This window comes from Vigna angularis, chromosome 9 (assembly GCF_016808095.1).
Source record: "Vigna angularis cultivar LongXiaoDou No.4 chromosome 9, ASM1680809v1, whole genome shotgun sequence".
Taxonomy (NCBI): domain Eukaryota; kingdom Viridiplantae; phylum Streptophyta; class Magnoliopsida; order Fabales; family Fabaceae; genus Vigna; species Vigna angularis.
Genome location: NC_068978.1, coordinates 28,978,347 through 28,990,522, shown reverse-complemented (window position 1 = coordinate 28,990,522; position 12,176 = coordinate 28,978,347). Strand labels below are relative to the sequence as shown.

The window sequence follows — 12,176 nt, the reverse complement described above, 5'->3', positions numbered from 1 at the left end:
ATAGGTTTCGAGGAAATAATCTTGTTGATTAATATGAAAGGTTTGGGTGGGTTTGGAGAAAAATAAATTCTTCCTTTTCACTTTCTTTGGTTATTGTATTTAGATTTTTTGCTGCTTTTTATTTTAGTTGTTTAATTTAGATTCTTTTTATTGTTTTTATAATGCCTCAAACTTGCATTAATTTTGATATTTTAAAATTTAATAAAATATATAAATTTAACGCAATTCAAATATACGAAGAGGGATAGTGAAAATTCATTAAATAATATGGACTCAGTGATTTTGCTATTCTTGTGTTTTGACTATAAATTAAAACTTTTATCCAGTGATAAAAGCTTAATTTAACATTTCATATTAGAGTTAATGTTAAGAGTTCGGTTTTAAGTGAAACAATTGTTTAGGATAACATTAGTGCACGTTGTATAATTATCCAATGGTGAAAATTAGGGAGACCAAATCATAATTAAAAAGTTCAATTCTTAACAGATTTTTTTTAGGAAAGATTGTTGTGAGTGATATCAATTGTCTCTTATGGTAAGACAAGTGGAACAAGTCACAAATCAAATCATAGTATCTGAATTGTTATTTTCTTAAGTAGAATGAGTTGCTCTTAACTATAAGTTATAACTTTAAACTTGAGTTTGAATGAAATATCTTAAGAGAGTAGTTCATTTCTTTTAAAGCATTTGAAATGCTTTATGACAATATATATTGTTTGGCTAAGAAACTTTGGAAGAAATTAAAATTTCTAGAATTTTATTAGGGTAAATTGCATAATTTAAAATTAAAGAATTTCAAATTCTACTTAAAAATTAAAAATTTGAAATTATTTTTATTCTCAAATTCATATTTTGATGTTTTTAACTTAGGCCGACTTGAGTCAGAGTTAATTCGGTCTAACTTGAATTTGGATAGACTTTGCTTGATTTAATGTGGGTAAGCTCAGACTCAGATGAATATGAACTCATTTCATCTCGATTGGATGTTAGTTTGAACCAATCTTACTCAATCTTAGCCCTAATTGACCTGGTTCAACTCAGATCTAAATTGACCCGATTTGACTTGAGATTGAATTGATTCAACTTGAATTGGGTTTGAGCTGATTGAACTTGACCTGAGTTCGAGCCAATTCTGCCTAACCTTGCGCTACACCAATTGGGCTTGACCTAGTACCAAACCAACTGTACTTGACCTGTGTTCGGCCAACTCAACTTGATTAGGGACCTGAACCAAAATTGACTTAAGCTGGACTAAGACTATTCAACTTGGCGTGAGCTCAAGTTGACTTAGCTTGACTCTAACCTGAGAAGACTCAATCCAATCTTGGACAACTTCAATATGATGTTATCTTACTTTGATCTAGCCTATTTAACATTTCATAACTTAAAAATAATTTGTTTAATGTAAATTAAGAAAAAGTCTTACAAATATAAAATAATTTTTTTTTCAAAGAGCTTGGACAAAAAAGTTACAACAATCAAAATTGACTACAAAATATTATCAATATTAATATTTTTTTAATTTTTAACAGTTGTTTGATATTTTAACAATTTCTTTAAAATGTAAACTTAAATAAAAAAACTTAATTTTTAAGTACAATTTAAATTAAATTACTCAATAAAATATTACTACATATAAATTCGATCTTTTTAAAAATTAAATGTAAATAAATTGTGACAAAATATAAATTTTAAAAAATTAATATTTAGAAAATAACTTCAATCTCATATGTCTAAATAAAAAAATAAAAATATATAAAGTCAAATTTTAAATGATTATTCAATGATTAATATCTTTTCACTAATGATTTTATTTTGATAATTTGAATTAAAAAACTATTTAAATAAAATTCATTAATAATTATTAATAGATAGCAGGTATTTATGAATCAAATATCATGATAATCATACTCACTCTATCATCCATATCCATTATTCATTTAAGAATATTTATTTAGTATTTATAGATTTTACCTGCAGATAGATATTTGTTTGTTATCCTTAAGTACGATCATCAACTATTGGTAAACTTTCATATATGAAACAATCGAAGTTTATGATGACGAGAATCATTGTTATAATGTATTATTGGCACCGTTTGAATTCGAACTTGTTGAAATCATTTGAGCGGTTATTAATATGTCATTTGCTAATACAAATGAGTGTACAAATATGACATGTTTTTTCAATTCTCTTAAGATAAGTTTTTAAACGCTTATGTAGCTTCAATAAAGTGCATTTTTTTTAAAGTGTAATAAGTTCATGAAAAATAGTAGGTGTAATAGGTATTTTGGATTCATAGCTAATGTTTTAAATGAAAATAGTTAGAAGTTGTGTAAAATATTAAACAATTTTTTTTACTATTTATACTATAATAAGCTTGTTTCAATGGAGAGTATGAGTCAATAAAATTGTTCTAAATTGATAATTTTTATTTTGTGATTAAGTTTGTAATGAGTGTTTTTCAACTTTATTAAATATTTTACCTAAACATAAGAAAATGTGTACCTCATACATTATATATTAGCTAAAGTATACCACTAAAAGATCCTATAAAATACAATATTATGTATCTCAAAATATTTTTCAGTTTTTCATCTATGAATATTAAATTTTAAATATTATGCTCAAGCTTTTATTTATATTGTGATAAAATTTTACAATAGCGATTTTGAATGACCGTGATTTTAATTTTAAATTCATTTATTTATTTTAGTTTTAAGACGTTTTCTTACAGATTTCGCTAGCTTATCTCACCTTCAAAGTGATGCTTACTTTGATGTTCTTAGTAAATATCTTGAGACATATATCTCTGATATTTTGTTCAAGAATTTCCGAAGCTCCGGGTTCACTTCTTATCATAGGTAAAACTGTGTAATTATTTCTTTCACACTTCTCATAACATTTCTCCTTTAAAATTTGTGTATGGTCGTGATATGCCATATATTATCCATATTCCTTAACGACAAATGCTCTTTTGATGTGGTGGAGCATCTTTTTCATGTTTTATTTTATTTTTGTTCAATTTTTCCTGGAAACTCTTTACAAGAGTTGTGAATATTCACACATGAACTCGTTTTGAATGGTAAACTATGTGCAAGGAATATGTGATGATTGAACCTCTTGGGGTCGAGTCTACACATAGATTCATGGTTGCTATATGATACGACAATAATTATCATTTGATTATGTGGTATTTATGAATCATCGAACGATTGAATGAGGCGTGTTATGGCAGATTATTGTTAATTATCTATAATTTTAATTATTATGTTTTCTGTTAAGTTAATTCACCCTTGTATATTTGTGGTTTTGTTTTCCACTTGTGATGATCATATGACCTATATTATATGTAAACAAATAATGCTGCAGATAGTGGTACAAATGCACAACAGTGAGGAGTATGGGGGTTGTACATGTTTTCTTGTATTTTGGATGTATTTTGGACAAACGTTAATTATTGAATATTTCTAAATGTTTTTTATTATTAGAAATACATTTTATTAAGTGGAACATTTAGTTGATGAAATAAATGAACGTTTTAATTTTCTAATTTTATGATGAAAATAAATACGTTAATTTGTCCGAAAATTTTCTAAGTGTTTAGTAGAATCCTAAAGGGTTCTAATTGGCGGTATTGATAATTTCGCAACTTTAGTTGATTTTGAGATAAATTGGGCATTTATCTTCTTTTGATTTTGTTAATTTTGAATTAAAGTTTGTTTTGTAATTTCTAGTACCAGAAGAGAGTCAAAGGGGAAAAATAGAGAAACTCGATAAAATTCAAGCAATTATGGGCAAACTGTGATTAGTGCCATCAAAATGGATTGTAACACGCGAGCCAACTCGGCTCGTCATGGGTTTGAGCCGGGTTGGATTTGAAAAAAAATGTAATTTTTTATGCGGACTAGTTTTCAACCTAGCTCACTTAGAACCCTCACCGGGTTGAACCCGTGGTGAGTCGGGTTGGCTCACCAACCCACCTAATTTAATTTAATTATTTATTATTTATTATTTTGTGTTTCAATATTATTAGTTATCATTTTTTTATTATATTGTAGATGGTCATAAAGAAGAAGATGTTTCAAGAGAGAAATATTATATATTTATCTATTCAAGACTCTAATATTATAAATGGACAAGTTATACAAAAATTATCAATATTAAAAACCTATTTGTTCGCCTTTTATACATGTTTTTGGATTACGCCTTGATTGTATGATACTTTTTTCTTTTTATTTTAAATTGTCTTTGGAGTTTAACATCATTTTAGTGTGACGTTTACTTAGATTTGAATTAAAAAAATTGTAATTTTTTTATTTTTAAAAAAACTTATAATTAAATGAGTCAGTGAGTCAACCCGTTTAACCCATCAACCCGTGGTGGGTCAAGTCAGGTTTGAATTTTTTTCAACTTGCTAATAAATGAGCCAGGTTGGGTTGACTCACTAAGTGAGCAATTCGTGATGAGCCAAACCGGGTCGAGTCGAGTTACTCGTTTTGACAGCTCTAACTGTGATTGATGCGATTGAGTGGTAAAATTGAGGTTGAGCCACAAAGACCAAACCCCTTGGAAGAGGAAACCTCAAGCATCAAATTTGAGGTTAAGCCATGAAGACTCCTTCTCAAAAGGTTATCTTAGGAGTTGAGCACTCTACATGAGACTGGACCATAAAAGTAAACCCACATGGGAAGGAAACCTCTATTGTTGAGCCACAAGTGAACTTTTGGGCATTGTCCTATTAGTTTATAAAAATAGAGTTGCACCCTTGTTTTAGATAGACATTTTGAGGGATACTTTGAGAAACTTTTAGAGAGTCTTTGGAAACACTTTCCTTTGTAATTATTAGGGAATGCATAAGGATATGGCTACTCAAGCATTGTAATGTTTGCATATATTATGAGGAGCTAAGCCTCTTTTTGTGTTGAGGTCAAGATGTAATCCTTTGGAACTCTCTTGTATTAGTATTGTTTTATTTCTTAAAGTATGCTTTTGTTACATGTTTATGAATTAGTTTGAGTTTGTTGTTGGATGAGCCCATTACTTATCTTATTTCATTGGCTTGGAATGGAATGGGAACTGGTTCAAAGTTGTGATTTAACTGATTCTCCTCCTGCTTTTAGATGACAGGAACAATAATTGAATTGGTACAAGAGCGTGACAAAGTGGTGAAATCTAGCCTTAACACCTCTTTATCATATTGAAATCAATCTTTCAACTTAATACTATTTCAATACGTCTTTGTTATACTAAATAAGCACTTTTACACATTAATTATGTTTTCATCCCTTTTTACAAAACAAAAATCAAACCAATTTAATAATTGTGTACTCTACCAAATCCTGGTGAATATGACACTTGTTGTACTACAAACTATCAAATATACTTGCTAGAAAATTAATTTCATTGGTTAAATTAATTGCATTGGAGCATCAACCTTAAGCATATCATTATGCAATGATTCAAACAAAAATATTATCAACTTAAATTTTTTTTCCCAAGATTATATAAACAATAATCTTATTCGTTAAACCTAATATAAAATCCAAGAAGTTAGAAGAGAAAAACATAAGTTTCCTGTGTAATATTTTACTTGGGAAGATTATTAAACTTGGTATTCCGCACTTTGTAAAGATACACACAACAATATTTCAGAATTAGGCAAAGCAAAATTGACAAGGGTATAAAATCGTGGTCTAAAGAGTGAAAATGACACACTTTATTAAGCATGACTAAAGTAAAAAACTTAGAACTTTTTTTTTTTTTGCTTATTAGCAACAACTTATGAATGATAGATATTTTTATTTCTATAAATTAGATTAAAATACATGATAATATTTATTTTTCCATTTTTAAGTGATTTTAGTTATGAATGAAAATGAAGAATATTTAATCGAGGAAGGTTAGTACTTGTCTTTACAATAAGTTTTGATTGGTAGAACATAAATTGTTCTTATAAGGAGAATGACCAGGTGAACCAATGTAAATTATTTTTCTTTTACTTGTTAGATTATCTAAGGCTTTCAAAAAAACTATATAATTTTATTCCATCCTCTCTTATAGAGTGTGTTTGCTACTTCAATCGAGATTCCTACATGAAGTAAAATAGTTATAAAATAGACTTTGAAACAAATTAAAGGATATATGATAAAGAAATGTTTAATAATTAAATAAAATCATTTTAGTGAAAAGGTAATAAAATTTACCCATCATTTGTTTTTCTTTACATTTTTAGGTAATTTTTATTCAATTGTATATTTCTATAATTTTAAAAAATATGGTTGTTTATTGTTTTTCAGTCCACATTGTAAAGGAAAAAAATAATTTAAAAAAGTTAAAAAAAAGCACTCCTATTTATTAAATTATTTTATCATATATGTAAAGGTTTCTTTGATTGTATAAATAAAACACATTTAAATTTATTATTTATAGTATATAATGCAAACAAATTGAAGTAATTATCCTTATTATACTCTTATGTGGAGATTATAATGAGTGACAAATATATGCTATAAACAACACAAGAAAATTTGGATTAAAAGAAACATAATATGGTTTTAAAGTATGAAATAATTGATATTGGACCAAAAATCTTAATAGTATTTTTCCTCTTTTATAGGTCCTCATGGCATATACAATAAAAAAACATTAAGTAACACAAGAGCAAAAAGAAATTTTGAAACTTTTTTTATGGTGAAACAAACTATGTAGAAAACAAATTAAGCAAATTGTGAAAAAGAAATAAAATATTTGTAATATTCTTATGGTATATTCTCAGCAATATACATGTAGAAATGACCCATAGCTCCCGTACGAAATTCATTTTTATATCTAGATTCCACAGTCAAAATTTCACCATTTTTAATCTGGATAGATCCAGGTTGTGGATAACAAACCGACATTCCAATCAAATATCCTTCTTCATTTCCTGCCTCTATTCCTGTTCCATACTTTGGTGTTGAAGTACATAGAGTCCTTCCATCCTAAAATATAAAAGAATTAAAATTTTATAATTCTAAATGCATTACCATATGACACATCTTGCAATCACAAGGAAACAACATAGTAAACAAAATAATCACAAAAATAATTCATTATAAAATTGTTTAACACCTGTCCAAAGATTAAATAACCTCCTTTTTCCATTGGTATATCTGCCATTTGGACAAGAGGAGTGTCACCAACACCATTTGGTTGAATAGTATACTCTGCCTACAAAGAATTAAAAAACCTTTGTTGTTTATTCAATATAATGAAAACTAAAAGGTTTACTTATTATGTTAAGAAAAAAAGTAATATTATCATGACACACTTTTACATTCATTTAACACAGTATAAGAGTAAAATGGTCATAAAAGTGTAATTTTTTGTATTTTTTCAAGAAAGAAGAGAGTAAAAAGTAAGTAAAGATAGTGTCAAATGAACATAAAAACTTTAGGTGTGTCAAAGAATCATTATTCAAAAATGAAATATTGAAAAGAATCATTTACCTGACAATCATGAATTATTTGGGAACCATTTGATCTTACTTTATCTGTTGAGTCAAGTATATAAACCTTGAGTGGTACTTGATTTTTATTCCAATCAATCCAACTTATTTTGTATCTCATGGAAACATTTCTTCTTGGACCTTGAAAATCTTCGCTTAGTTTGCATTGTACATTATCTTGACAACAAAATAGTCCATCTTTATAATTTGTAGGAGTTATTGTTTGGTTATGTATATCTCTTGTGACATTATAGAAGTCTTTTGGAAGATTAATAAGGTCACATCTACATTCTGTGCAACCTTTCTTGTCTTGTGCACCACGTGTATCAATGACCATGATGTTGAGTAACCATTTCTCTTCAAATCCATTCTGAATTTTTGTAGGGTTACCTACTTCTATTGCAAAAGGATCAGGAATTTTTGATGTTGTTCCTCGTGATTCCACTCCAAATCCCCAATAATGTGGAAGAATATAGTCATTGCATGTGCCTTCATTTCTTAGATAAATGAAATCTTCTTGACGAATAAGCTTAGGATCGTGCGACATGGTAATATTTTGATGGTATTTTACGGCAAACCAATGGTGAAGGTATGTTTCATATGAGGGTATAGAATTTCCTTCTTGATCAACTAGTTCAGCATCAAAACTTTTAACTCCAATGTGACCTTTTGGAAACTCTATATCCATGAGTGTTTTTGATATGATTAGTCCTGGTTCCATTTCAAAACTTTCAGATACAAAAGTACCTGTCTTGATTAGATTTATAGGATTTTGATATTGTGAATATGATGCGCTTGGTAGCAAAAGAAGTATTGAAAATGAAAATATAAACTTCATATTCACCTGCATACAAGAAAGTATTGTTACCTATAATTTTGTTTATGGTGTTAGTGCTTTTAAGTATAGTTCAAATAAATTATAAAAGAATAGATAAATTAGGTAAATTAAAAATAATAATATAAATAATGCATACCAGATGTGAACAATACGAATGATTTGTCATTGTGAAGATTCAATCTTATTTGAAAGTGTAAGTAATTTTTGATAAAAGTTGGTGTGCATGTGAACGTTTCTTCTTTTGCTAATTTTATAGTAAAAATTTTGTATTGATACAACTCACATATCTAAATATATATTTAACACACGCGCATATGTTTTCTTTTTTGTTGGTTGTTGTAAAGGTGTTTTGAATTCACAACTAAGTGTTTTAAATGGAAATAGTTAGAAGTTGCATAGGACATTAAACAAATCTTTTACTATGTATATATATAACGAGTTCGTTTCTAATTGAAAATATAGGTCAATAAAATTCCTTTTAATTTATAACAATATCTTTTGTGATTAAGTTTTGTTGGTTAGTGATTTTCTTAAGTTTATATCAAAGATTTTATCTAAACAGAAGAAAATGTGTATCTCATACATTACATGTTAACCAACATATACCACTATAATGTAACAAAAAGTTATGAATCACCAAATATCACAAGGTTTCTCACCTTTTAAGTTCACATTTTTTTTACTCCATGCCGTGATTCATGAAATCAATATATATGTTTTCAGGAAAAAAAAAAAGGAAATCTGATTTATGGTATGAATACAAATTTTTCATTTTAATATATTTTTTAATGCATTGTACCTACAAAGTAGAATGAGTTTGACTTCCCACCTAAAAAGGTTACTAGCTCTCATGAAGTCAACCTCTTTATCTAACAGACATTTTTGAAGAAAAACTATAAATAGATAGAAGCTTTGAAGAAAAGATAAGAAGGATTATATAGAGAATTTTTTATACAAGCTTGTTGTTACTATGTTCATATACCATGTGAAATTTGTTACTATGTTCTTTTTCTGTTAAGTTCTTAAGATCATTGCTTGTATGATTTTTATTTTTCTGTTTTTCCAAACTTTGCAAAATCTTCTTCTTTCATTTCAATATAATTAGGGATAACGCATTCATTTAAGACGCCGTAAGAAAAAACATTCTTAATTAAAATATAAAAAAGTGCATGCAAAATTATAAATTTCCTAATCTTTAAGAACTAAAATCGTTAAAAAAAGTGCACAAAATTATTAATTGATAATTAAGGGATCAAGATTAGAATCCAGACAACTCATTAAAAAGTCCGTAATCATGAAAGTGATTTATTTAGTAGGATGTAAGAGTCATACACTCTTATAATTTTCAATTAATGAAAATTATGTTCAAATTAAAATAGTCTGAAAATAAAAAAAGTGTTTCGCATATTAGTAAGTAACATTTTTCTTCTTTTTTTCGTAAATGAAATGGAAAGTGTAATATTCGGGGAATCAATGCACAAAAAATATATTGTATTTTTTTCTTTTCAACTTAATGAAAACACTTGTTTGGAGAAAAAAAGTCATAACTACCATTGTTTTGAACAAGACTATCTTCATGCTGTATATTTATCAATTAATATTCTTAAAAGACCATTTTTTTTTACCATTTTAGGCCCAGGTTAAAAGTAGAGACTAAAAAAATTGTGGTTGGTATCCAACTTCATATGCCTACATATGCATGACTTGCATGTTGATAATATTATATTGTGTATTGAGAAAATGATATATATTCAAAAGTGGTCTTTATTACATCACGAGAAGTTGGGATAGCTCAACCAATTATAAGACATATGTCACCAAATATAAGAGAACAAAGTTTATATTATTATTAATTCCTATGTGGCAAAACATGTTACAACACACAATGTTTCTCTTATAAATTTGATTTCAATTCTTCTTTGAACATCGTAAGATATTGGTTAGTGAGAAGATGGAAAGAGGGCCATCACCATTGATGCCTTCTCTATTCTTGCTTTGCTTGGGCTTCCTAATCTATTGGCCTAGTTTGTTTCCCTTTATAGATACCTTATCATCTTCATTTCAATGGGTTTCAGAAGTTGAAGAGAAAAGTGTCACAACCCTAATCTTGGTGTTTCTTGTTCTTTTAGTGTATGTGTTTATTCACTTGCCTTCTTCTTTTCCTTTTGGCAACTCATCTAACTATGCTGTAAATCACCATGCAAGCATCTCCAACCGTGATATTGGTGGATTTGAATTTGGATTGGGAACATTACTCTTCTTCTTGCTCTTCATTCTCTTGTATAATCTATTTTGACACAAAAAAATAACCCTTGTCGTGATCTCTCTTTGCACTATAATGTCAAAGTTTTCTATCGTAACAACTTACTCATTTTGATAACTCAAATATAGTTTATTTTGCTCATATTAATGACAATTAAACAATATGGGATATTTCGTAATATTATATATATATATATATATATATATATATATATATATATATATATATATAAACTTATATCCACAAATACTCAAGTATTATTAATCATTATAAAATATTTTGACAAAAACTGTAAACTTTGTAAGTTTTTTTAACAAAAACTGCAAGTATTTCTATACAACTTTTCTAGTAAATATTATAATTCTCGATAAAATTGCAAACCTTTCAATAACATATAATTACCTAAATCTCCATATGTACTAACACAACTATCAAATCAAGTTTTTATTATTATAATATTTCATCCTTTTTTTTCCCTTTTTCATATTAATCAATATGCCACTTTAAAAACTAACAATGCACGTACAGACATTAAACACACACAAACCCATATATATATATATATATATATATATATATATATATATATATATATATATAATTTTATTATAAGTTGAATTTATTTAAACATATCTTACCAGTTATATAATTTTTTATATGCTAAGGAGTATATTACAATTTTTAGAAAATGTTGTGTATCTTTTAAATTTGACAAAAAAATATATAAGATATTTATCTCCCTTTATATATAATATTTATAATTATAACTAAAATAATAAGTAATGCTAACATTAATGGATAGTGGGTGAGAATTAATGGTTAGATTAAGTCATTGGTTTGATAAATTTTTGAATATGTGAAAGACAAACGCAAAATTTTATATTACTTGATGAATTGACTTAGCAACTTGTGATAAGATAAAATGTCCAATAACTATATCAACCACTCAATTTAATTTTAAACGACAATTGGATATTATACTAAATAAACTATTACTAATAAAATAAGAGTCTATTAGTCAACATTTTTATGTTTGACTAGAGAAGGTAAGACGTTAAAGATATGTAATGGTATCTTTGTAAATAATGTGTCAATATTTAAGTCTAACTATAAGGACTTAGACGTAAAATCTCTTGCATGTAGTTTTTGTGCTACTTTCATTTTTATTTTCTTCTTCATACAACAACATCAAAAGACAATGCAAATACCCTACAAACATTGTACGAAATCCATTAGTGAGTTTTTTTTTTTTGCTCTTTTTCTTCCTTTATTTTGAAACTCTCCCTTACTCCACACCCATGTTTCTCTTTATTTTTCTTAGTTCTTTGACCCCATTTAAAGCTACCACAAACACTTCTAAACTAGTGCGAGAACTACGAACTTTGGAGGACCTCCATTAGTGCTTCTTTTTTGAATTTCGCCCAATGGGAATAAGAGATCCCCTAATTATTATCACCATTGAGATTGATTCTTATTTCTAGATGGAAACCCTCTTCATGCAAGTTGAAGGAGACTCCATGGAGATTATGTATTGGATGTGGAAGCATGTAAAGATGAAGAAAATGGGGTTTGAAGAGTGGTTTGAAT

At 27.5% G+C, this 12,176-nt stretch overlaps 1 protein-coding gene across 1 annotated transcript; it reads right to left on the bottom strand.

The window, feature by feature from the left end:
* Positions 1-6,760: 6,760 nt before the first annotated feature.
* On the bottom strand, positions 6,761-8,176 carry LOC108346764 (uncharacterized). The gene is made up of 3 exons (XM_017585813.2): positions 7,490-8,176; positions 7,113-7,211; positions 6,761-6,982 (listed from the first exon to the last, which is right to left on the bottom strand). Exons 1-3 carry the CDS (start codon positions 8,174-8,176, stop codon positions 6,761-6,763), a joined length of 1,008 nt encoding a protein of 335 aa, XP_017441302.2.
* Between the last annotated feature and the right edge of the window lie 4,000 nt (positions 8,177-12,176).

What these genes read in the sequence shown, in the direction of transcription:
- LOC108346764 (XM_017585813.2), bottom strand. Translation starts at nt 8,176, where the DNA reads ATGGATATAGAGTTTCCAAAAGGTCACATTGGAGTTAAAAGTTTTGAT. An exon ending in AAATAATTCATGATTGTCAG is followed by an intron (nt 7,212 to 7,489) that starts GTAAATGATTCT and finishes AATTCTTTGTAG; the next exon opens with GCAGAGTATACTATTCAACC. An exon ending in GTTATTTAATCTTTGGACAG is followed by an intron (nt 6,983 to 7,112) that starts GTGTTAAACAAT and finishes TTTATATTTTAG; the next exon opens with GATGGAAGGACTCTATGTAC.